Source organism: Diceros bicornis, chromosome 28 (genome assembly GCF_020826845.1).
Source record: "Diceros bicornis minor isolate mBicDic1 chromosome 28, mDicBic1.mat.cur, whole genome shotgun sequence".
Classification (NCBI taxonomy): domain Eukaryota; kingdom Metazoa; phylum Chordata; class Mammalia; order Perissodactyla; family Rhinocerotidae; genus Diceros; species Diceros bicornis.
Window position 1 is genome coordinate 6,164,990 of NC_080767.1, and position 27,384 is coordinate 6,192,373.

At 36.7% G+C, this 27,384-nt stretch overlaps 1 protein-coding gene across 1 annotated transcript in view; it reads right to left on the minus strand.

Annotated features, from left to right (window-relative positions):
• Positions 1–26,809, minus strand: part of DCAF10 (DDB1 and CUL4 associated factor 10) — a 40,662-nt gene extending 13,853 nt beyond the window's left edge. The window contains exons 1-3 of the mRNA XM_058523556.1: positions 26,307–26,809; positions 16,553–16,666; positions 3,411–3,608 (exon numbers count right to left, since the gene is read on the minus strand). Coding sequence (XP_058379539.1) covers positions 3,411–3,608; positions 16,553–16,666; positions 26,307–26,809 — 815 coding nt within the window. The remainder of the gene's footprint in view (positions 1–3,410; positions 3,609–16,552; positions 16,667–26,306) is intronic.
• Between the last annotated feature and the right edge of the window lie 575 nt (positions 26,810–27,384).

Here is a 27,384-nt window from a genome sequence, read left to right on the forward strand (position 1 = left end):
ATTTGTTCTTGAGTCAGTTTAAGTGATTTGGGGCTCTCTAGGTAATTGTTTATCTAAGTTGTCAAATTTGTTGCCATAAAGTTTTTCATTGTATTCCTTTATAATTCTTTTAATCTCTCTAAGGTTGGTAATGATGTCCCCTCTTTTGTTTTTAATTATGTTGAATTTTATTCCTTGATTAAAACAATCATATGGATTTATCTATTTAATCTGTTAACGTGATAAATTAGATTCACAGAATTTCTATCGATAAATCTTCTTTTCATTCCTTGAATAAACCCAAATTGGTTATGATATTTTGATTAATATCTTACAGGATTCAGTCTCCTTTTATTTACAGTATTTGCATCTACATTCATATTATAGATTGACCTTTCATTTTTCTTCTTCTAATATTATCTTTGCTGAGTTTAGGTATCAAGGTCATACTAGCTCCATATATGAGGTAAGGAGAATTCTTTCTTTTTCCGGAATCTGAACAGTTTAATAAAATTGGAATGTTCTGTTTCTTGTAATATTTGGTAAAAGTCACCTGTAAAATGGATAGGCCTGCCATTTTATTAGTAGATAGGTTTTAGTTGATTTTTTTCCATTTGTTTAATGGTTATGACAGAGGTGATATTGAGAATATTTAAATAACCAGCAGTGCAAGAAAACTAGCCAGTCAGAATTGATGCAGGTGGCAGTGCTGGAACTGGGTCCTGGAATTACTCTACTGTGTGGGGGGTACTTTAGACCATAAGGAGATCTTGAGGGAGGTATCCCTAGAAGAAGGGCCTGGGTAGCCAGAGGGTGCCAGGATGTGACACCTGGGGATGATTCAGGGTAGTGGTTATTTATCTATTAGTATGAAAGAAGTTCAATCTTTTAACAACCATTTCTGCTGAACCAGTGCATATTGGTTAAATATCAGTCCTGGCAATAGGTCTATTTCAGGTTTTCTATTTCTTCGTTGGTCAGTTTTGCTAAGGTGTTTTTTTTTGAGTAGACTATTTCATCAAAGTTTTTAAGTATAATGGCATAAAGCTGACCTTATTATCTTACTCTGTTATATTTTTTGTTGTCTCCTTTTTCATTGCTAAGATCATTCATTTGTGTCTTTTCTCTTTTTTCTCTTGATGAATCTTATCAGAGAATTGCATATTCAATTAGCTTTTTCAAAGAGCAGACTTTTAAAAAATCGTTATTATATTTTCACTTTCACTTTCATTAATTTATGCTTTTATCTTTATCATTTCCATACATCTACTTTCATTGGGTTTACCCTTTTTATCTTTTTCCAGTTTTTTGAGTAAGATGCTTAGTTCATTAATTTTCCATCTATCTTCTGATTTCTTCTTTGATCCATGAATTATTTAGGAAGTGAATTTGTAAGTCTCCAAACATGGGTATTTTTAGTTACCTGTGTTAATTAAACTGTACTGAGGTCAGAGAAAATGGTTTGTATGTTAACAATCTTTGATACTGGTTGAGACTTGCCTTGCAGTCCAGTATATGCTCATTTTTTGTACAAGTTCTATGTTTGCTTCAGAGGATGTATTCACTATTTGTGGGGAGCAGAATTCTAAATATGCCTGATATATCAAGCTTATTAATACTATTAAAATATTCTATAGCCTTAGTAATTTTTTGGTCTATTTTATCTATTAGTAAATGAGAGAATGGTATTAATATTTTTCACTGAGATGAGGATTCTCACTTTTTTCTTATAATTTTGTTCATTTTCACTTTGTGTGTGTGTGTGTGTGTGTGTGTGTGTGAGGAGGACTAGCCCTGAGCTAACATCTAATGCCAATCCTCCCCTTTTTTTTTTCTTGAGGAAGACTGGCCCTGGGCTAACATCCGTGTCCATCTTCCTCTATTTTATATAGGACGCCACCACAGCATGGCTTAACAAGCAGTGCATTGGTGCACGCCTGGGATCCAAACCTGTGAACCCTGGGCCGCCAAAGCAGAGCACATGCACTTAACTGCTGCACCACCGGGCTGGCCCCATTTTCACTTTTTATGGTTTGAGGCTATGTTATTAGATGCATATAAGATAAGAATTCTTTTATGTTCTAGTGAAACAAACCATTTAATATAGTACCTTTTTTATCACTAGTAATGGTTTATGCCTTAAAGTCTATTTTGTCTGCTATTAAGTAGATATAACTGTTTTTCTTTGATTTGAATTTGCCTTTTATTTTTTTCCCATCATTTTACTTTCAAACTTTCTGCATTTGTATATTTTAGATGTGTCCCTTATAAAGAGCATATAGTTTGGTTCTGCTTTTTAATCTAATGTAATACTATCTGTTAACTGGCTACTTTAGTCCATATACATTTATTGTAATTATTGATATTTGGATTATCTGCCTACCATATTTTTGTGCTTCCTAATTTACCTGTTGTTGGTTTTTTTTAAATGCTTTTCCCCCCTTCTTCTCTGCCTCTGTTGGATTGATCATGTTTTATTAGCTTTTATCCTTCTACTAATTTGGAAGCTATCATTTATATTTCTATTCAAATTTTATTTCTAAATTTTAAAAAATAAATATATTTCCAAATTTTAACAGGTAGTTAGTCTTAGCGAAAAGATAATCAGTAGCTCTATCCTCTGCTCAACAATATGTGTAGCTAAAAATCTTTAAGAATATCTCCCTCTCTTTTTACATATGACCTCTGAAAAGACTATTTCAGAAATGATTTTGGTGTCTTATTGTATCGTCATTTCCCCATAGCTAGCAACAGGTATATTTTAATTATTTCTCAAACTTCAGCTCTTTAAATAATCAATTTCTATAAGGAGACATTTTATTGAAGTGTTTCACAACAGAGGTTTTACTGACATTTTAGGTGGGATGGCTGGTCCACTGTGCAAACTGTCCTGTGCACTGTAGAATGTTTAGAAACTCTGATCCCTTCTGACTATGCCAGTGGAAATCCTCCTCTCTTCTCCCATAGTGACAAGTAAAACTGCACCGCACATTATTTCCAAACATTTCCCTAAGGATCAGTACCACTCCAACCAAGAAGCTACTTTTTTAATACATGAAAACAAAGTGCAAAAATTATAAAATAAATAGATTTAGAATTGAAGGTCCAAAGAGTGAAAAACATTTCAGTTCTACAAAGGAAATAACAAAAATATTTTTCCTTAAATTCAGGAAACTCATCTTATAAACCAGTTTTCATCATTAACTATACTACTTGGTCTCCTTTCCAAATAATTTTCTCCAAATTTTTTAGTTGCAATATATGACTAAGTACAAGTAACAAAAGAGGGAATCACTTTTTGATTGTTTTTCCCAAAGCCAGTTTCTTTCTCCTAAAGAGACATGAAAGCTGAGATATAACACTGACTTTGTTTGCCATCTTTAAAAAAATTTTTTGGTTCATAATCCTAACATGGCCTCCTATTCACAAACCTGTTGGTGTCCCAAATAATGACATTTCCATCAAATCCTGATGTTACTAAGAGTCTTGTATTAGTATCATATTCGATGTTCTTCACCCAGCTAGTGTGACCATGTAAAGTGCATACTTTGGTGTTCAATTTTCTCAGATCCCATAGTGCTATTGTAGTGTCATCAGAGCAGGTAGCAAACAGCCGGTTATCAAGAAATCTACAAAGCAGAAAAAAAAAAAACTGGTTTATTTAATCTCTTATTACAGAACACTTGAGAAACAGTCTCTATATTACCTAATCAAGAAAACAAACAAAAAAGGACTACGAACTCACTGTATAAACCCAGTGACTCTGATGTACAATAAATAGTAAGTATAATTCACATCATCACAGGAAAGGATACTACGATTAAATGAGGGCCACAGTGCAATGTTATCCATTTGCTTTACATTATTGATTTTTATTTGAAACTGGAAATAGGGGTGGGTGTTTGGAGAACAGTGCTAGAGAGAAAGAACTTTTGAATCTGTATAGGAAACACAAATGGTGAGAAACAATTTAATAGGAGACAGAGGAGATGTTGAAGACTTGATTCATGTTAGAGTGAGAGAGGGAGACATGTTAAGTGTAAAGGGTTCAAAATTACGAGAAATGTTTACTCTGCTACAAGTAACGTCTCTTTCAGAACATGTTTACGTACAAAAATTGCTATTAAAATGCCATCCTTTTTTTGAAGAAGAAGATTGGCCCTGAGCTAACATCTGTTGCCAATCTTCCTCCTTTTTTCCTTTTTTCTCCCCAAAGCCCCAGTAGATAGTTGTATGTCATAGTTGTAGATCCCTCTAGTTGCTCTATGTGGGACGTCTTCAGCATAGCTCAATGAGCAGTGCGTAGGCCTGCGCCCAGGATCCGACCCCGCGAGACCCCGCGAACCCCAGGCCACCAAAGCGGAGCGTGCAAACTCAACCGCTAGGCCACCGGCCCGGCCCCTAAAATGCCATCCTAATTTATCTGTTAGTTCAAAGGCATTCCCCAAATAAACTCACTTAGCAACATTTTGTTAGGACCAGTCAAGATCACAAGATAGACAATTAAAATATGTACTTTATAATTCAGACTTTTAATTATTTTACACTAATTTCTCAATCCTTAGTAAGAATATATTTTATACAAATACTTAAAAAATAATAAAGCTACCAATTACACTTGAATTTCTGCCTAATTCAATATTAGGATGCTTTATCTACCATATGCTATTACATATAACTTCCTAATCTCTCGCAGAAAAAATGAATTCTGGAGCTTCTTCCAAGATAAAATTATATATAATTATTTTCTATCAGAAATAAACCTCAGTATCAACAAACATCATAATGAACTTTCTGAAACTTAACACGGTTTTAAAATTCCAGGCCTTTGTATAGGCTGTTTCTGCTACCTGAAACCACCTTCCCACTACCCCTTGACCTGGCTAACGCTTGCTTGCTTTTTAATATTTAGCTTTCATCCCCTCCAGGAAGCCTTCCCTCTCTATCCAGCCTGGGGTAGAATTACCAATCTTCTAATCTCCCAAAGCACTCTACACTTCTATCATAACACTTAATTTACAGTGTAAGGAATAACTTTACAAGGCTATAAACTCCTTGAAGGCAGGGAGAACCTGTCTGCATAGATCATGATTAGATCTGCAGTACCCAACACACACAGTGCCAGGCACATAATAAGCACTCACAAATATTTATTAAACGAATGGAGTTCACTGCCTAGTGAAGAAGACATTATAAATACATAATTATACAAAATAATTGTGTAGAATAAGCAAAGAAAAGAGGGTGGTTAGGAAAGACTTCATGGTGGTGTCATTTGAACTGACTTGAAAAGATGAGCAAGAACTCCCTGAGGAGTAGGCAAAGGTACAGAGGCAGGTAAGGGATGGTGTACTCTCACAGGCAACTGTAGTTAGGAGTGCCGTGTGTGGGAAAGTAGAGACAAGTAGAGAATATACCATGGATTTATTCTATAATGGTTCTCAATAATTATTCTTAATTATAAATACATGCCCATTGAAAATATTTTTTAAATGGAAAAAAATCTGCCACCAAAAATAACCACTGTTATTGATATTTAGCCCAATTCCTGTATTTCAAACCTAATTTTATCTCATAAATATTTTATCACGTCATTAAAGATTTATTGACAAAACCATTCGTAATGGCTGAAGAGCATTCACTGTAAGAATAAACTATAATCTTTTTTTTACACTAATATGCAATTGTTGGATGTTTAGATTTCTTCCCATTTGTTACTATTAAAAAACACTATGATGAATATCCTAACAGCCAAATATTAATCACATCCCTAGTTATTTTTCTATGTACATTCCTGGAAAAATGTATTGCTAAGTAAAAAGAGATTTTTTAAAATGTAAGGCTTTTGATATATATAGCAAAATTGTCCTCAAAAGAACATTCCAATATATAGTTCTACCAGCAGTTAGGAGAGTATCCATTTCTCCAAACCCTTGCCACACAGGTATTTTTTAATTCTGCTAAATGCTAGGAAAAACTATCACCTTATTTTAAGATGAAACTTTTATTTTTAGTAAAGTTGAACTTTTTTCATATTTCTTTTGTGAATTGCCATTTGTGTTCCTTGCTGGTTTTCCTACTGCAATATTATTTTTATTATTGAGTTATAAAATCTCTTTATAGTAAGGATAATATACCTCAGTTTTTCAAATACAATATATTGAATATATTTTCCACATATATTTCTATCTTTCAATGTGGTTTATATGTTTTCTTACTGGATCAAAACTTTAATTATTATATTGCCAAATCCATTTTTTACCTTATAGTTTTATCTTTACTGATGAGGCTTTTTTTAATTTTTATTTATTTATTTTATTTTTTATTTTTTTTCCCCCCCAAAGCCCCAGTAGATAGTTGTATGTCATAGCTGCACATCCTTCTAGTTGCTGTATGTGGGACGTGGCCTCAGCGTGGCCGGAGAAGCGGTGCGTCGGTGCGTGACCGGGATCCGAACCCGGGCCGCCAGCAGCGGAGCGCGTGCACCTAACCGCTAAGCCATGGGGCCGGTCCTGATGAGGCTTTTTAAAGTAAAAATAGTTCAATGACTTCCACACCTGACAGGAATTATATAAATGAAAAAAATACACAATGACAAAAAGCTACTGGAAAGTCAGTCAAACTTTTAAAATAAATTGATCATAACAGTATCTTCATACATTTGAATATTTTAGGAAAAAAATATAATTAAGATATTTTATTTAGTGTACAGAAAATACTTAATGCACACAAGGATTCAAAACCCCAGTGGGATTATTTTGCTGAAGCTGACAGAGGTCCACCCTGAAGGGTTTTAAGAGAGTGACACAATTAGTTTCAGAAAGATCTCTGAGGTGGTTAGGTTCCAGAACCTTGGATTTTCATAAAAAATAAAATAAAATAAAGTAAGGAATCAGTTTTTAAATTTTTGTCAATAAGGCCACTGAAAAAATTAGAACTGTTGCATGAAAGGATATTTTAATACCAATAATGTAGAAAGAATATAATCTTGGAACAAAAGCTAATACTTTTTAATTAAATAAGTTTACCTTAATGAAAAATTCAATACTTTAACTTTAGTTTTCTCATTTTTGCCTCAAAGTATTACCTGTTAAAAATTTTGGTATTGGAGAATCATTGGTAAAGAGAGTAGATAAATTATAGAAAATTAAGAATGTAGACTAGGAGACCAGTTAAATCTACAACAATTCTTATCCCAAAGTAAGCGATGCAGAGAATGCAAAGTGTTAGACAAGTCCCTGGAGATCTGCCCAATCTTCTCAAATTAAAACTCAGTCTAGCCTAATAAGTTAATAATTAAAGTATTTTTAACTCCATAGTCCCTAATAATCAGGAGACACTCCTTCACATACACTGAAATCTATGAGTTTCTGAATTATAGAACTTCTCCATACGTCCCCATCAAACCCAACATATGACTATAACAGCTCTAGATAAATTGACATCTGGATAAATGGAGGTCTTCATTATCAGAGGATAATTGGTAAAGGATAACAGCAATTGAAATAGAATTTTCTTAAAACAGGTACCAACATTTCATCATACAAGGGAAAGAAAGTGTTGTTGAATCTTTATATATATATATATATATATATATATATATATATATATTTTGTGTGTGTGTGAGGAAGATCAGCCCTGAGCTAACATCCATGCCAAGCCTCCTCTTTTTGCTGAGGAAGACTGGCCCTGAGCTAACATCTATTGCCAATCTTCCTCCTTTTTTTCCATTTTTCTCCCCAAAGCCCCAGTAGATAGTTGTATGTTGTAGTTGCACATCCTGCTAATTGCTGTATGTGGGATGCCGCCTCAGCATGGCCAGACAAGTGATGCGTTGGTGCGTGCCCGGGATCCGAACCCCGGGCCGCCAGTAGCAGAGCGCACACACCCAACCGCTAAGCCACGGGGCCGGCCCCTAAAGTGTTGTTGAATCTTTATCTTAAAAAAACAAACTAAAAAATCCTGAAAATAACCCTTTTTACATTTATTTAATTATATGCAAATTCTTAGAACAAGTAAATTAAATGGGGTTTTTTCATTATCTTTCCAATGAAATTATGACAGCAGAATATAACATCCTTACTTCATATTTGAGTTTTGTACTGTAATAAAAAAGAGGGTGATTTCTGTATAACATTCAAAGTCTTTATCAATTTTCCCAAGGGCTTCTCCTTAGTCCTGTGAGATATACACATAATTCTTTGAAGTGTCTATCATGTCATCATTTTTTTTAAATTTTTTTTTTAATTTATTTTTGTGTGAGGAAGATCAGCCCCGAGTTAACATCCAATGCCAATCCTCCTCTTTTTTGCTGAGGAAGATTGGCCCTGGGCTAACATCTGTGCCCATCTTCCTCCACTTTATATGGGACGCTGCCACAGCATGGCTTGACAAGTGGTGCATCAGTGCACGCCCGGGATCCAAACCTGTGAACCTTTGGGCCGCCTAAGAGGAGCTCAAGCACTTAACTGCTGCGTCACCGGGCCGGCCCCTCATGTCATCATTTCTGTCATTTTCTCTTCTCTAATTGATAACTAGGCAACCTCTATCAGATCCTCATTTGCCAATGATTTTATATATAAATGACCAGTTCTCTAACATCACTCTCAAGGTTTTGTGAAATTCTACATCCTTTGCAAGATAAGAAATTTCATGTTCCCAGTGATAAGCACTGCGTTTACATTATATTGTTTGAAATATAATAATCAGGAAAAGACCAACGAACACAGTGGGAGGGAAAAGTAGATCTCGGGATATTTAAATGGCTACTGTTTTTAATTGCCATATCACTAAGTAAATATTCTTATGATAACCTCAGTTCCCCCTGTAACCTCATAACTGGGAGGACACCTTGATTATTTAATGGATTCTTAAATCTGCATACAGAATCCTAGTTAATGAGAAGTAAGCTAGTATAATGGGCTTAAGAACTTAAATTACATACCTTTCCCCTTACTTTCCTTAAATATGAAGCAGTAGAAAATACTCTCCACAACTATCAATATTTTTATTTTACAAGATAAGCAAACCTCAAAACTAAGAAATGAACTAGAAGACATTACTAAGTATGTGCAAAATGACTATCTAGAACCAAACCAGGAAATGCTTGCCCACATCTCTGAACAGTATAGTGAGCTGAATTCCAGTCCTACTGCTTACTATGTATAAGACCTTGGGCAAGTCTCTGTATCTGAGTTGCAGTTTCTTCATTCCTTAAAATGTGTACAATATCTGTCTCACATTAGGATATGGTGAGGATTCAACAATATAATGTATGAACAGTACTTCACAGAAGGTTTGGCACATGGTAAGCAGTCAAAAAATGGAAGTTAGTATTAATTATAAGTAATGCACACTTAAGCTCATGCCAGAGGACCCCTCAGATCCTCACTCAAAACTCTTAAGTTATATGTACTTCTAAAAAAGCTTCAAAATCTGTTTTTCTAACCAACAGATAAGAAGCAAATTCAAATTTGTAGGTGTGGGGTACTAGGGCAGGCACACTGACAGCAGCAAATGAGAGCTGGCATTGATAAAGAACACAAATTCTAACAGCGGATTAGTCAGAGGTCATTTTCAGTAAGGGCAAACTCTCGACACAAGTCTTTTCCAGGCAAGAAATTTTTAAATTGTAAAATATTAGAAACATAGAGAAAATTATGAAGAATATAACAAACACCTGTGATACCCACCACCCAGCTTTATCAAATTTTAACGTTTTGTTATCTTTCGGATTTTTTTGAACGTTACAAACACAGTCCAAGTACCCTGTATATCCCTCCCCAAACCCATTCCCCTCCCTCCCTCTCCAGAGGGAACCACTATCCAAAATTTGTTGTTTGTCACTCCCCATGCAAATTTTTAATACCATGAGAATTCATAAGTATGTAGCCATAAACAATTTATAATATTGTTTTGCATTCAATTTATTCTGTAAATATTTAATGAGCACCCACTTTGTGCTAGGCAAAGTTCTAGGTGCTAGGGATAGAGCAGAGAACAGACAAATACATGCCCTCATCAAGCTCATGTTTGTATATTTTCAAACTTTATATAAATGGTATCACACTGTACAACTCATTCTACAGTATGCTTTTCTGGCTTAACCTTGAATTTCTGAGATGTGTCTCAGATGCTTATACTTCTAGTTCATTTATTTTAACTGATGTATAGTATTCCATTGTATGAGTATACCTGAATTTATCTATCTCCCTCTTGATGGAGATTTGTTTCCAACTTCTATTACTGACAATGCAATAACGAACCTTCTTTACACAACTCCTTGTTCACATATGCTTTAATTTCTTTAAAAAAATTGATCTTCAGTTTTACCAGATATTGCTAAAGTGCTCTTCAAAATAATTTTATTAATTTGTACTCCATCAAAAATATCTGAGAGTTTCTATTTCTCAACATCTTTGCCAATACTTGATATTTCTTCTTTGTTATTTTTATTTGCATTTCATAACTGGTAAGCTTGAAAATCTTTCCATATTTATTGTTCATTTTAGTTTCTCTTATGTGATTCTCTGCCTTTTTTGTTCCAAAGTAATTGCCTTAAATATTCTGGATACTAATCCTTTTTTGGTTATGTTCATTGAAAATATTTTCTCCCACCAGCCTATAGCTTATCTTCTCACACTGTTATGATGTCTTTGGTTACAATGAAGTTTTAAATTTTTTTGTGTGTGTGTGAGGAAGATCAGTCCTGAGCTAACATCCATGCTAATCCTCCTCTTTTTGCTGAGGAAGACCGGCTCTGAGCTAACATCTATTGCCAATCCTCCTCCTTTTTTTTCCCCCAAAGCCCCAGTAGGTAGTTGTATGTCATAGTTGCACGTCCTTCTAGTTGCTGTATGTGGGACGCAGCCTCAGCATGGCCGGAGAAGCGGTGTGTCGGGGCACGCCGGTGATCCGAACCGGGGCCGCCAGTAGCGGAGCGCACGCACTTAACCGCTAAGCCACGGGGCTGGCCCGAAGTTTTAAATTTTAATGCAGTTGAATTTATCAATCCTTAATGGTTTATGCTTTTTGTGTCTTAAAAAAATCCCTTTTCATCCTTAGAACATAAATATATTCTATATTTCTTCTAAAGCTTTAAAGGTATGCTTTCATAATTACGTCTATAATCTAACTGGCAGTTGTTTTTAGTTATGGTATGAGATAGAAATATAATTTTATTTTATTTTTTTATATATGTAACTAATTCTCTTTTCCATTCCCCTCTCCCACTGATTTGTAATGCCCCTGCTGTCATATATCAAACTTCCATATATGCGTGGGTCTGTTTCTAGATGCTCTATTCCTTTCCATTGCTCACTTAATCTATCCCTGTTCTAAGACTACATTTGATATCTGGAGGATGAATACTCTTACCATCTTAGTCTTCTTCAGAATTGTCTCAGATATTCCTGGCATTTTGCTCTTCAAAATGAATATTAAAATCAAGTTGTGGTGGGGGTTTTTTTTTTACACCCACTTGGTATTTTGATTAAAACTACACTAAATTTATAGACTAATTTGGGAAGAACGGACTTCTTTTCAATACTGAGTTTTCTCCCCCAGAGAAGAATTGCATTTGTTTTTGCAGGCACCTGGCAGCGCTACCAATCTGGATCCAATTTAAAATTGCTGGCTGGAGGGTTTTGGACCATATGGTAGTGTGAATTTGGACCCCACACATGCATGAAGGTGGCTAGTGGTTAGAAATTCACGGAGGCGATTTTCTGACACCCCTCTACCCAGTGCCACAGGCTAGATGAACAAGGTGGTTTATTTCTAGATCACCTTTGTGCTGAAAGTGTAGCCTTTGAAGTCCCAGCCTTATGCAGAGTTTCCTACTAGCCTCTTCACCTCGAACAGGCCTGAGAATGAACTCTCCTGTCCTCTGTACTCCTCATACCTGTCAAAGCTTAAGGTCACCAGCATTTGGCAGATGCCTCCAGGGTAAAAGCCAGCTGAATACCTGTTTACTTCTTTGCATTCCTGCTTCCACTTCATTTTTGGCCCTAGGATTCGTTTCTTTCTTATTAGCTCAACTATGCATTAAAAAATATATATTTAAAATTTTATCCAGCATTTCTGTTTTCAGTAGAAAAGTTGTTCAGGATATTTTAAAATCTTCTATAGCCTAATTTTTATCTGCTTGATTTACTAGTTTTGGATGGAACTATATTAAAATCTCTTACTATGACTTTAGACTTGTAATTTCTTATCGTTCTGTTTTTGCTTTGTATATTTCAAGTTGCATAGAAGTTCATGATTATTATATCTTCTTGGTGGATTTTTCCTTTTATTAATATGTACTGTTGCACTTTATCCTTTAAAGCCTTTGGTCTGCCATCTGTCCAATAATGATAATCTATATCAGCTTTCTTTTCCCATTCTGGGTGGTTTTATTTTTGGTATCTCTATAAAGAATATATAGATGATTTTGTTTTTTGTTCAAATTGCTGTATCTGTGTCTTTTTTTTTGAGGAAGATTGGCCCTGAGCTAACATCTGTTGCCAATCTTCCTTTTTTTTTTCTTTTTTCTCCCCAAAGCCCCAGTATATAGTTGTATATCCTTCTAGTTCTTCTATGTGGGACGCCACCTCAGCATGGCTTGATGAGTGGTGAGTAGGTTCGTGCCCAGAATCTGAACCCAGCGAACCCCAGGCCGCCAAATTGGAACACGTGAACCCAACTGCTACGCTACCAGCCCGGCCCATCTGTCTGTGTCTTTTAATAAAGAAGATCAATCCATTTGTGCTCTACTCATATATTTGAAACTATTTCTACTTCTTGTTTTCTATTTATCATCCCTTTTCTTTGCTTTTTTTATTTTTTTACTTTTTTTTTTTTATAATTTTATTTATTTATTTTTCCCCCAAAGCCCCAGTAGATAGCTGTATGTCATAGCTGCACATCCTTCTAGTTGCTGTATGTGGGACGCGGCCTCAGCATGGCCGGAGAAGCGGTGCGTTGGTGCGCGCCCGGGATCTGAACCCGGGCCACCAGCAGTGGAGCGCGCGCACTTAACCGCTGAGCCACGGGGCCGGCCCTATGTTTTTACTTTTTTAAGCTTTCCTGTCTTCTACCGAACTAATCAAGTTTTCAATATTCTCTCCCCCTGTCTTCTGCTAGTTTGGAAGCCATAAAATGTATTTCTATTATTTTAGTTACTTTTAGTTTAGTTTTTTTTCATTGTATATATTTAATTATACATTGTTCTGAAAGAGTCTGAAATTACTTAATATTTCCATCCTCCTCCTGAACATGATATGGACCTTAACATGTCATACTGAACAATACTCCCCCATACATACAACCTATTTGTTGTTACTATCTACAGCTACACTGTCCAGTTTGGTAGCCATTAGCCACCTGTAGCTTTTGAGTCCTTCATATGTGGCCAGTCTGAATTGAGATGTGCTCTAAGTGTAAAATATACACTGGATTTTGAAGATTTAGCATGAAAAAATGAAAGTAAAATATCTCAATAATTTTTATAGTGATTACATATTGAAATAATAATATTTTAGATATACTAGGTTAAATAAAATAGATTATTAAAAATTAATTTCATGTGGGTTTTTTTTTTTTTTTTTGGTGAGCAAGATTAGCCCTGAGCTAATCTGTTGCCAATGCTCCTCTTTTTGCTGAGGAAGATTGGCCCTGGGCTAACATCCGTGCCCATCTTCCTCTACTTTATATGTGGGATGCCTGCCACAGCATGGCTCGATAAGCAGTGCGTAGGTCCGCGCCTGTGATCTGGGCCTGCGAACTCCAGGCTGTGGAAGCAGAGCGGGCGAACTTAACCACTACACCACCAGGTCGGACCCTGTTTTTTTCTTTTTTAATGTGACTACTAGAAAATTCAAAATTATGTATGTGGCTAGAATTACAGTTCTATTGGATAGTGCTAATCTTGAGTTTTAGTTTTAACTTTTGTGTTAAATGCACCCCCCTGAGAAAACCCTAAATTATTTTCTTTCTGTTATCAATAATTAATAACATTTATCATTTCACCTAATTAAAATTCTTCATTCTGGAATAAGAGCTTACCTGGATATGATATGGTACTGAACATTATTTTGCCTCAGTACGTAAGATATTATTCCATTTTCTCCTAGCATCAACTGTTTTTGATGAGAAACCTGTTAGTTTAATTATCGTACTGCTGTAAGTAATCTGGCTTCTAATTTTGGTGGCTTTTAAGATTTTCTCTTTATCTCTGATATTCTAGAGTTTCACCACAATCTATCTAGACATAGATTTATCTTTATTTAACCTACTTGACACTCTAGAGCTTACTTTTGATTCAAGGATTCAGGTTCTTCTTCAATGCTAAAAATTCTCAGCCTTTGTGTCCTCAAAAATTAGTTCCCCACTAATCTCTGCATTTCTTTTTCTGTAATTTTTATTATATATGCATTGGAGTCTCTCAATTAATCCTGTCTTTTAACTACTCTTCCATATTTTATCTTTTTTCTGTGTTCTGCATGAATTCTTTAGTACTATTTTCCAAACCATTAATTCTCTCATCGATGGTGTAAAGGGTAAAACTTATCCAATCTATTGAGTTTTTTATATACCAACTACATTTTTAATTTCCAAGAGTTCTAGTTGGTTTTTTCCCACAGTAACCTGTTCTTGTTTCATAATTTTGAACTCTCTTTAAATGGAAAGTATCCCTTAACTTATTTCTTTGAGCATCCTAAAAATGCTTTAAAGTTTCTTCCAACCAATGGAATACTATGCAGCCGTTAAAAAGAATAAGATCATCCCACGGGTACTACAATGGAATGATCTCTAAGTATGTTATTAAGTGAAAAAGCCAAGGTATATAATAGTATGTGTAGAATGCTACCATTTATACAAAAGTGTATGTATGTGTCTGTGTATATGCTTGTACATGCATAAACTATCTCAGAAAGTATAGCAAGAAATTGGTAATAGTGGTTGCCTCTGGGGAGGGGAACTGGGTGGCTAGGGGACAGAGGTGGGAGATAGACTTACTTTTCACTGTTTACCCTTTTGTACCTTTGAATTTTGTACCACGTGCATGTATTACCTAGTCAAAAAAAAATAAATAAAATAATTTATTTTTAAAAATAAAGTCTTTGTTGGACTACTCCATAAAATTAATTTCATCCAGAGAAAATGCCTGTTCTAGTTGCTGATTTCATTATGATATTAACATTAGATGTCTTCATGAGTTTTGGAATTTTGGTTATAGGCTCATTTTGAGTAGTAAAGGTTTTTTCTCTCTCTCTTCCTATTTAATAGTTTTATAATTGCCTCCACTTGGATTTCTGGACCTCTAATCCACAACTAGGCCTTATAATGACATTAAGAGCTCCAGTTTCACGATAATATTGGAGCAATCACATATATACATTTAATCACTGACTCAGCAATGGCTTCATTCAATTCCTGGTCATGAGGTTATGTCTTTACCAGCTACAACCTATAGCCCCAAGTAGTGAATAGCTTTTTCCTTTTTTCAGCCTTTCACAAATGGGACAGACATTCCAACCAAACCCCTGGCTTCATGTAGTAATTCTGCCTCTGGTTCCTGCCTCACATGAAGCACTTTAGCACTTTTGATTCCTGATAGGATCTAAACTACTACATGTCAGTGCCAGACTGAAAACTCAGAGGGCTTGTGGTTTCAACCCTGCTAACAGCTTTGTGTCTTTGTTCCATTTCTGGCCCACAAAAATGTTTATGTTGTTTCAGAGCCTGGCTATATATTTTGTGCTATTTGATCTATTGTTCTATGTGTTTGGAGATAGGGGTTACATCAAAACTCAGTATTGCACCTTGACTAGAAGTAATTTCAACATTTCTTTCTTTTTGAACATTGAAAGTAATCATTATAAAAGTAATATAATCTCATTACATACAATTTAGAAAATAGAAAATTACTTATAATCCATCCATTCTAACTCATTCACTGTTAGCATTTTAAAATATTTCCTTCTAATCTTTTTCTTCTGCATCATGTCATATTTTTACAATTTTTATCATGATTTTAACCTATATTATCCCAAGCATTTGTCCATGTTGATATGTAGTCTCTGTGACCATCATTTTAATGACTGCATATTAATCCACCAAGCTGTTCAATTGTTATTTACTTCCCATATTCTTGAGAATTTAAGGAGCTTCCAACTATGCTATAAAGAAGTTCTCTGTGCATATGTGTTTTTCTCCCCTCAATAGTTTAGATCTAGGGAGTGGTGGTGAGAGGGCTAAGCAATGAGACTGCCATAATTCTACACAGATTATTAGCCCAAAGGCTAATCATAATACATGGCTGAGGTTCATAATGATGACCCCGATATATGAAGAGAAAAGGTAAAATCATATGCAAGTGAAAAATGCATTTCAGAAAGATTCCAATCCAAAACGATTAACAGCAAGTTTTGTAACTAAAGGGATGAGTTTCACAAGGGATAAGAGTCACAATTCACAAATGTGTATCATCTAGAACTGCTGGACAAGGCATTACAAATTTTCACTAACTTCTAAAACAGAATATTTTGGGTCACACTAATAAAGTTCACTTTTTCACTATAATACTAACCTGATATTATTTACACAGTCTTCATGAGCTTCAGAAAGAGTTTTTATGTGCTTTGATGATATAGGGTCAAAAAGCAGAACTTCAGTCTGTTCACAAGCAACTGTCAGCACTGACCTGAAAGCAAATGACACATTTCTCTTTAGTTTTCTAGCATTCTCTGGTTATTGATATTCATTTATTTATAATTACACAAGCTATAAATGAATAACTTCCTTTTGCCCATGTTAGTAGCAAATGTTTAAAAGATTGACACTATCTGTGGTTGGCAACAGTAGGAAATGGTACTCTCATACCTTATGGTGGAGTGTAAGCTGGTACAGCTTATGTTTGGAGAGTACCAGTATCTATCAAAATTTTAAATGTGCATGCTTTGTTTTTGCTGAGGAATATTGGCCCTGAGCTAACATTTGTGCCAATCTTCCTCTATTTTGTATGTGGGACACTGCCACAGCATGGCCTGACAAGTGGAGTGTAGGTCCATTCCAGGATCTGAATCCATGAACCCCGGGCCACTGAAGCAGAGTGTGCGAACTTAACCACTAGACCACTGGGCCAGCCCCATATGTGCATACCTTTTGACTCAGCAATTTTTTCTGGGAATTTAATCTAGAGAAATAATCATTTATAAATACAGAGAAGCATAGATAAAGATATGCTTCATTGTAAGGAGAAATTGAAAGTAACCTAAATGTACATGAAAGAAGGAATGACTGATTATACAGGCCATGGTATGTAATACTTTGCAATATTGTGCAACATTTATAAAGAAAGAGATAGCTTTATATGGGTACAAAAGAACTCCAAAACATATTTTTAAATGAGAAAAGCTGGTTGTAGAAAAACATGCATAGATGAAGCAACTTAGGACAAAAAATCATATACAAAAAAATTACATATTTCTTTATCAGTACCAATTAAAACACACGGAAAAAGGCCTGGCATATATCCTATCAAACCAGTTAGATATAGTGAAACTTAATCTTTTCCTTTATGGTTTTTTAGTATTGTTTCTTGCTTCAGCCCTTCTCTATTACAAAGTTATATTTTTATAAACCTTTTACAAGCCCCATTTTGATTTCTGAAAATCTATTGTATTTTATTTATTTTGATTAAGTCTTAGTTTTCTTGTGGACACTGCTCTTTCAGATTCAGATCTAGCCAATGAAATCCTGAGTGTTGGAAACTGCAGGTCTTCCCAATTTATAGTTCCAATAACAAACGGAATTTAATACACTTAAGATGAAAGTGTGTAAGATAGAATTTTAAATAGCCAAACTTTTCTATTCAGAACAATAAAGTGGAAGAGGGAAAAAAAAAATCTACTAAATTGAAATCTTTTTCATATCTAGTAATCATGAAATTGTCCTTTAAAGGCTGTCTGCATAAACCCTTTTTTGAGATATCTGGACTTCAAAATATAATATCTGAAGGATTTTTGTGCTAGTTGATCATCATGAGTAAAAATATTCAAATTAATATCTGTAATTTTAGAAGATGTATAAACAGCTTTTTTTTGTTGTTAGATGAGTTATGGAATGAATTTTTCTCTTTTTTGTGCATAAAAGTAAATGAAACAATGATTCTGGGGGAGTCTTGATCTTAAACATTGTAAACAAGAGATCTACAAAACTGATGGTCATTGTTTTGTTTTAATCCAATTACAATCTATTTTCGTACATGGCATGAATTGTAACTTTCTAAATTGGATGTCATTCATTTGTCCCAATATCAAAGCCTACACTTTTCTCACTGGTTTGAAAGCCATTTTTATTGTATATAAGTTTTGTTTTGGGACTCTATATATTCTATTCTGTGCAACACCACCATGCTATTTTAATTTCTAAAAGGTTTATAGTATATTTGATGTGTGGCAAAGCAAGATTTCCTCATTGTTTTATAAACATTTTTGGGGGGGCTAAAATCATGCTTTCTCTTCCAAATGAGTTTTAGATATAGCATGTCAGGTCCTACTAAAAAATATTATTGGTATTTTTATTGGAATGCACTGACTTTACAAATTAATTTGGTAGACTTTATATCATACAGTATTAAATCATCCCATCAGTAATATGCATACTTTCCCACATATTCAAGATTTTCTTAGCAAGAGTATCTTAGCAGTTCTTGGAACTTTGAACATCCTTATACATTTAGAATCAACTTATCAAGTTATGTACACACACACACACACACACACACACAAATCCATCTGTGGATTTTGATTGAGACTGTAATAAATCTATAGAAGAGTCTGCATAGAATTGACATCTTTACAATATGGAGTCTTCCAATCCATGAACATGGTATATCTCCATTTACCATGGAGATTTTCTCTATATGGGTCATGCCTATCTTTTGTTAGATTTATTCCTTGGTACTTGACTTTTTTTTTTTCTTTTCCTTCAATTATTTATTTTTTTATTGATGTTTTAATAGTTTATAACATTGTGAAATTTTGGGTTGTACATTTTTGTTTGTCCATCACCATATATATGTCTCCCTTCACCCCTTGTGCCCACCCCCACTCCCATACCCCCTGGTAACCACAATACAGTTTTCTCTGTCCATGTGTTGCTTTATATTCCATATGAGTGAGATCATACAGTGTTTGTCTTTCTCTTTCTGGCTTACTTCACTTAACATAATACCCTCCAGGCCCATCCATGTTGTTGCAAATGGGACGATTTTTTGACTTTTTTTTGATGCTTTTGTAAATGTTCTTTTTTAAATTTTGCTTTGTTGTTGTTTGTACAGAAATGCAACTGATTTTTAAGATATTATTTATCCATCAATCTTACTATTTTAATACTTTGTGGGTTATTTTAGGTTTTCTCTGTCAATATGTCATCTACAAACAATTGCTTTGTTCTTTTTTTATTACTCTTTTTCCTTGCTGCACTGGCTAGGACATTCAGTACAATGTTGAATACAAATGTTAATACAGCAGAAACTCTTGTCTTGTTCCTGATCTTCAAGAATACATTCACCATCTCATCATTAAGTACAATGCCTCCCATAGGGTTTTTTTTGTTTGTTTGTTTGTTTTGTTTTTTTTGGTAGATTCCTATTATTGGATTAAAGTTCTCTTCTACTTCAAATTTGCTTAGTTTTTTTTTCATTAATATATGTTAAATTGCATAAAATATTTTCCAACATTTACTGAAATTATCCTATATTTTTCCTTTAATATGTTAATGTAGTAATTTACATTAATTTACTTTCTAATGTAAAATCAACCTTTCATTTCTACCATATTGCTAGATTCAGTTGGCTAAAATGGTGGGCTCACATCTGTGGCTTCCTCCTTTTGCAAATCTTGGCCCTGCAATTTCCTCATTGCCTTAACTCTCCAATCCCTTCAAACATAAGCTTTTTATATCTTACATTAAATATTTTATATTTTCTCTAGCTTTTCTAATTTTTCTCATTTGGAGGATTTTTTTTTTAATAATTTTATTTATTTTTTCCCCCAAAGCCCCAGTAGATAGCTGTATGTCATAGTTGCACATCCTTCTAGTTGCTGCATGTGGGACGCAGCCTCAGCATGGCCGGAGAAGCGGTGCGTCGGTGCTCGCCCGGGATCTGAACCCGGGCTGCCAGCAGCAGAGCGCGTGCACTTAACCGCTAAGCCACGGGGCCGGCCTCATTTGGAGGATTGGTCTAAACCACCTACTCTGCTACTTCTGGAAAGCAGAATCTTGCATCTAAAGTTATGTCCCCCTTCTCACTCTGAATAGTTTATTTGGGTATTCTCTTCATCAATATAATGGGTGTTTTTCATTTTTATTTGTCTTTTCAAAGACAAATTTTTCCATTGAGTATTTCTATTGAATTTTTAAAATTTCACTAATTCTACTCTTCATTAACTGTATTTCCTTCCTTCTGCTTTCTTCAGATTTACTTTGCTATTATTGCAGATAATTTCACTATTCTTTTTCTCTTTCTTGAGATGGATACATAGCTCATTAATTTTCCTTGTTGTCCTTTCCAGTTTATTAAAGACTATAATTTTCTTACTAAAGACTGTTTTACTTATATCCCACAATTTTGAGACACATGGTACTTTCATTATCATTTAGTTCTAAATATTTCTAATTCCAAGTATCATTTCTTCTTTGGTCCATGAGTTATTTATAAATGTTTCTTAACTTGAAAACACATGAGGTTTTTCTAGTTATCCTTTTATTCATTTCTAATGATCACATTGTACTGAGAAACTGTATGATCATCTTTTGAAATACGTGGCCTTGTTAGGTGAAAATTTTGTAAATCTTCCTTGTGTGTTTGGAAAAAAAACAAGCATGAGGCAGCCGTTACATACAATCAAGTGTGATATTCATGAATGCTAAACTTTCAATAGTAATATAAATTAATATGAATAAAATTTTAAAAATCTTTCTAAATAAACTCACCTACAGATTATGTTTGCCAAGTGATATTAGTTGTAACTCAAATCATTCACCAAATTATTCCAGTAATTTCCAATCATTTACTAATTTTTGGAAATTGTAACCATAATCCTTTGTTTGACCCAGATGCCCTTGTCTGAACCATGAACTGACATAAGTAATTGCATAAAGCCCCTCCAAGAATTTCCACATTAAATAAGTAGTCATTAAATAACTTGTAGTCTTGATAAGTAAAAAAATCACTCAACATCAACAGAATTGTTCATCGGGCTGAATCATTTTTAGCTTGGCTGAAGTAACAGTTCAAGTATATAAAAAATTTTTTAGCCCTTATAATGCCTGCTGTTAATTTTGTATACTCAATGTGTGTTCAATTATATTAATAACTAAGTCACAAAAATAATTTATTGACATGTCATATTTAATTATATCAAACTTAATCCCTCAGCCCAGATGAGAGGTAATGGAATATGGCTGTTAAGAGCATAAGCCAGGGTGCAAATACTTTGTGTTTAATGGCCTTTCTGCTTTTCAGTTCCCTCAACTCAACATGTCTGGTACAGAGAAGATTTATGTTGGTAGTGATTTTCATTAATAAAATGAATGTTAATGCCCCTGGTGGGTGGATGTTCAGTGGGTTTTGGCAAACTTATCCCAGTGGTGGTGAAATTCAATAGGAATGATAAAATTAGGACTCGGCATCCCAGGAGTCATTCATCCATGAACCATCCCCATAGGCCTCATTCATCTGCAGTGGATTCTATCCTGCCATGGGAGTGCACACTATGCCAAGAGTTAATATGTTTGGATTGTGCCTGTAGTAGTGCTATTACTCTCATCTGACTGTTCTCTTCATTTCTCTGGATCTCCCCAGAGGGTGCAGATCCCACAAATTACCATGTGAAAATGACTGGGAGAGTGCCTAAGAAAGGTAGGCAACCCCACACCAAGGGAAGCCAAATGATCACTAGGCATTTGGATTTTTTTGTGTGTAGGAGGGTACCTGGCATGGGTGAGGAGCAATTAGAATGGATGCCATAGCTCTCCAGTGAGGTTTGTTAGCAGACTGCTGTGCCAGTTCTTAACTCCTTACTTGCTATATAATGGGTTATTCTGAGAGATCCTGTGGAAGGTACTGAAACATTAGGAGGGCACTCAGTGGGCTTGGGGCAGTAACTAACTATTGAACCACCATGGACATATATCAATATTTTATCAACTGGTACAGCTAAACCAATGTGTACTAGCTGAATATGTGGCCAGAATGCAGTATTCTATACATGCCCTTCAGAGCAAGATTTTAAGTGGTGTTGTTTATGTTTTTTGTATCCTTCTTATGTTTGTATCTGTCAGATTAACTGAGGTATATGATGTGTATTAAAATCTTCCCCTATGATGATAAATTTGTCTGTTTTCTCCTTGAAGTTATCAATTTTTGATGTACACATTTTAAATCTAAAAGACTAATTCAAGTTCAGAACTGTTTTATCTTCCAGATGGATTGAGTTTTTATCACTATGAAGTGACTTTCTATCTCTAGTAAATTTTTTGCTTTAACCTATTTTGTATATTAATATAGCTGACCAGCTGTTTTTTAGAATGTGTTTGATGTATCTTTCTATATCCTTCTGAGCATTTAGTACTTCTATATTCATTATAATTAGTAATATTTGGATTTATTTTCAGTCATTCTTTGTGCTTTTTATTTATTATACCTTTTCTATTTTTTTCATTCCTTATCTTCTTTTGGAATTTTTTTATCATTCCATATTTTTTCCTCCACTAGCCTGGAAATAATATTGTCTTCCTTGTCTTTTGGTGGTTACCTTGCAAATTTTAATATGCATACTAAACTTATTAAAGCCTAAAGTTAATATATCATAATTCTGCCTCAAAAAAACAGAATTTAGAACATCCCTTCATAATTTATATGCTATTGTTGTCTTCTTAGTTCTATCTTTGTTAATCCCCAAAGACAAAATTAGATTTAGTTTTACATACATATTTTCCACTTTCTTTGTTCTTCATTCCTTCTGGCATCTCAGACCTTCCATTTGGAAACACTTTCTTCTCTCTGAACTTAGAATTCCATTATTGAAGGTCTGGTGGCAAATTCACTCAGCTTTGCTTGTGTGAATATGTATTTATTTCATCTTTGTTCTTGACAAGGACAAAGGACCTATCTTTGCTGGTTACAGACATCTAAATTGGTAGTTTTTTTCCAGCAAACTGAAAATAATCACTGTCCTCTGATTTACACTATTACTTATTGATGACTAATTGGCCATCACTCCCACAGTGACACCTTTGAAAGTCTTTTTTCTCTAGCTTTAAAGATTTTACATTTTTTGTCCTGCAGTTTCCTATATGTCTAGGGAGGATTCTTGTTAGAGGTGTGTGGGTTTCTTAAATCATGGCTTGGTGCCTTTCTTCAATTCTGGAAAGTTCTCAGCAATTATCTCTTCAATTTTTTTTTTTTTTTTTTTTTGCAGCATTATCTCATTTTCTTCAGGAACTGACCAAATATATGCTATGCTTTTTCTCTCTATGCTCCATGTCACTAAACCTCCTTCATATTTTCAATCTCTGTGCCTCTCTTGTCTGCACTCTGGATAATTTCTTCATTTCTATTTTCCAATACACTAATTCTCTCTACAGCAGTGCCTAATGTGTTCTCAGAGAGGACAGCTTGAGAAAGTCTCACATATCATTATTTAATCTATTATCAAATTTCCTTTTTCAAAATGTCAACTTAGGAAGAGATACACATATTTTGACAATGTTGTTATTGCTTCAAACAGTTTTGGAAGTCTTTACAAATTACCTTTTAGCCCACGTACCCTTTCATTTCTTTTTTAGTGCCAAATTCTCTCTAGTTTGGCCTCTATTAAATTCATAATTTTAATTCTTACCTTCTGTGTCATCTCTCCTTCTCTGTACTGAGAAGTCTTTGTAAGCGACAGTGGTTATGGTACCCAGTAAGCTGATTTAGCTCATATATAACTGAAGGATACGAGAAATTATCTCATTTAACACAGATATGTCATTTTTCTATAAAGTTACTTTAAGTCCTATAAAAATTGGGGGCCTATTTGTAGATGTAGTAATACTAAAAAATTAAAACACTGAACTTTCTTCACCTATCATCTTAACATAGATGAAAAAAAATGGCAGTGTGCAATGTTGGCAAGGTGAGACAGGCACTTTCATATGTGTCTGACAGGAATCAGAATTGGTACAGCTGTCACAGAGAGTAATTGAATAACAGGTCTCCAAAATCTTCATAATCTTTGACTCATTCTAGGGATTTATCATAAGGACATAAATATAAAATATTTGCTTATAGAGGTTTTATTTAAACTAATGAAAAATTTTAAATAATGTTTTAGAAATATATTTATTAACATAGGTAGTTCACAATATATTGCATGAAAAAAAGCAGGCTACACAACAGTATGATTCCATGTTTATATTAAAATAAACATACACAAAGAAAAAATTTCCTTGGATATCCATTCAATCTCTGGGACCATAAATGATGTTTAGCTTCTTTTTGCTCATTTATTGCCTAGGTTTTCTACAATGAGTATATATTAATTGCATAGTTAAACATTATTAAATTATTTTGTTTTAAGTACCAGAATACCCAACCACCTTTTACAAAAATGTTTCTATGGGAAAATGTAGTCCAGATTCAAACAAGAACTATCAGTAATATATTCCTCATTCTAATAGCACTGGCAATGGAGATTCCTTCTTCATAACTCATTCTACCTCTCTTGCCCTCTACATAAAATCCCACCTTCAAAGAGTAGAAACAGCTACTTCTGAAGGCCTGACAGACTAGATAGGAGGTGGGGAGGAGAGGAACTGAGATATGGAGAAGAGAGGAACAGACTCCTGGTATTTTGGGAGGAGCCTTAGGAATAGGGCTTGGAGGAAGGAGTGGGGAGAGGAGGTTTCATGAACAAACCAGCAAAATAGTTTCTCCTCTCACCAATTTTCTTTGAATTCAGGTTCACATTCCTTGCTACAAGTTCTACCCAACTACTAAAGGAGAAGCTCCAGAGATCCCAGCACCGTGTATGATTAGGAAGAAGCATTTGCATCTGTGAAAAGGAATAAGGTGTGCCTGCTCACAGTGACTCCAGATTCTGTTGCTTTGCTCCTTCCTTGGCATATTTTAGGTCTTTCTTTAACAAAATTTTTTTGTTTGTTAACCTACAGTCTTTCAGCTTCCCTAACACGACATGCTGCCCCTCCAACCATAGGCTCTTTGACATACCAGTTCCTCCATCTGAAATACTTCTATCCCCTCCCCAACTCTGTCTTGACTAATTCATCTCCTATGCATTTTTCTGATCTTGGTTAAGTGTCACTTCCTCAGGGAAACCTTGAAAACCTAGTCCACAACAGGTTCCTTCAAGTCTTTATCTCAATTTGTAAATATACGTTATGAATTATTTAGTATGGTTATTACTATTAGTTGAACTAATAGTCCCAAGCTCAATGAAAGCAGTGCCATTAGCTAGTTTTGCTCACCTCTGCACGTGGAACTAGCAAGTGCTCAACAAATATTTGCTGAATGAGGGAACGAATGAATGAACAACTAAGCAGATGACTAGGAATCCAGAGACCTTGATGGGTAAGAGTTACATTAACTATGTTGTCTCACGATGGAACTGAGTGTAATTTTTTTCCTTGACTGCTGTTGAACTTGGTTGTGTACTCACAAAACAAAGTTTTAAAAATATATATTATTTTGAAAATTCCGCATACTCCAAAGTAAACTGAGGCCAAACATGAAATATTTAATCAGCCAGGAAGAAGGCTGGACACCCTTACCAGAAGCACGTAGTCTAGCCTGGGAACTTCACCAATGCGCCCCATCATAAGACACCTCTCGGCAGTGTCTTAGGATCTTACAGAGCCAGGGAACACACGCTTGTCCCCTCGGGGCAAGTCGGTCACAGGGTACGGGGACTCTGCAGGCGCCCGACCCTTGACACAAGCCTAGGTGAGGAAACGCAAGCCTCGGGTGACGGGAAAGGGGCGTCTTTCCTGAGCATCCACTGCGTCCCAGAAAGCCCGCGCTCTGGACCGGCTGACGGACCCGTGCGGCTTCAGGCTTTCTCCCTCACGGAGCCTCGGCGTCCTGAAGGTGACAGCGGGTCCCGGGCCTGCCCACCTCAACGGCGGCGGGGCCTCCGACCCTCAGAGAGTGCCGCGGCACGGGGCCGGCGGCCCAGCCACCTCGCCAACCCCGGCGCCGCCGGGCGACCCCGGCCGCCGGCCTCGGGCGCAGAGCCGGGCGGAGCGGCCCGCCCGCGGAGGGCCGCGCTTACCCGTCGGGCGAGTACTCGAGGTTGAAGACGGCGCCGTGGGTGCGCGTGCTGAGGTACACCGAGTCGGCGGGGTGGATGGAGCCGTAGAGGTTCGTCATGGTGCGGAAGTTGTCCCGCGCCGGGTCCACGAACAGCCCGCGGCCCAGGCTGCGCTCTCGCAGCCACCCGAAGAGCCGGGCGCCCGCGCCGCCCAGGCCGCCGCTGAGGCCCTGGCGGCCCCGGCTCCCGGCCCCGCAGTCTGGCCCGGGCCGCCGGCGCGGCGGGGAGGGCGACGCCGGCTCTCCCTGGGCGGCGGCAGCCGGAGACTCCAGGGCCCGGGCCAGGGAGGGGGCGCCGGCGCGGCGAGGGCTCCGGGAGGGCGACGGGGGACAGGCCGCGTCAGCCCCGGGCTGTGGCGGCGCGGGCGGGGAAGGGAGCGGCCCGGCGGCGGCCGCTGGCCCCCGGTGGGGCGCCGGCTCCTCCGCCCTGTCCCCTCCGGGACAACTGGACCCAGAGGGAAACATGACGCACACCCCCGCCCCCCCACTCCGGGCCGCTGCCCCGCCGGCCGACACCTCAGCCCTCCCCCTCCAGCCGCCACTTCCGGCGTGCGGCGGCCTAACCCCGCCGGCTGGGAAACCCGCGCCGCCCCTCGGCAGCCATCCGCCGGGGACCGCGAAAGCGGGGACACCGCCCGACCGCGGGTGCCGCAGCCCACAGGACAGAGGTCGGGAGCGACTGACTGGCTGTGTGCGCAACTGAAGATGCCCAGGGCCCGGGCTGTATGGGGCAGTGTCAGCATCAGGGCACGCGTGTGACAGTCAGTCTGCAGTTGTCAGTGACCGTGACTGTGCCTGGCGGGGAGGAGTGGGCCTGACTAGTCAGTCTAACAGGCCGGGTATGATTCTGTTATCCCCACTTTACTCTGAGATCTGCGAGGAGAAGAAATTACCAATATTATGTGCAGGTCACGCACAGTAAGGTGGCGTGGTGTATTGCCTACTCAGCCCAGGACCTAAGGACTCAGGTCAACTTCTGTACTAAAAAGCCCTGGTCTGTACAGGGCCTGGAAAATGGGGCCTGTTGGTGTCCTGAATAT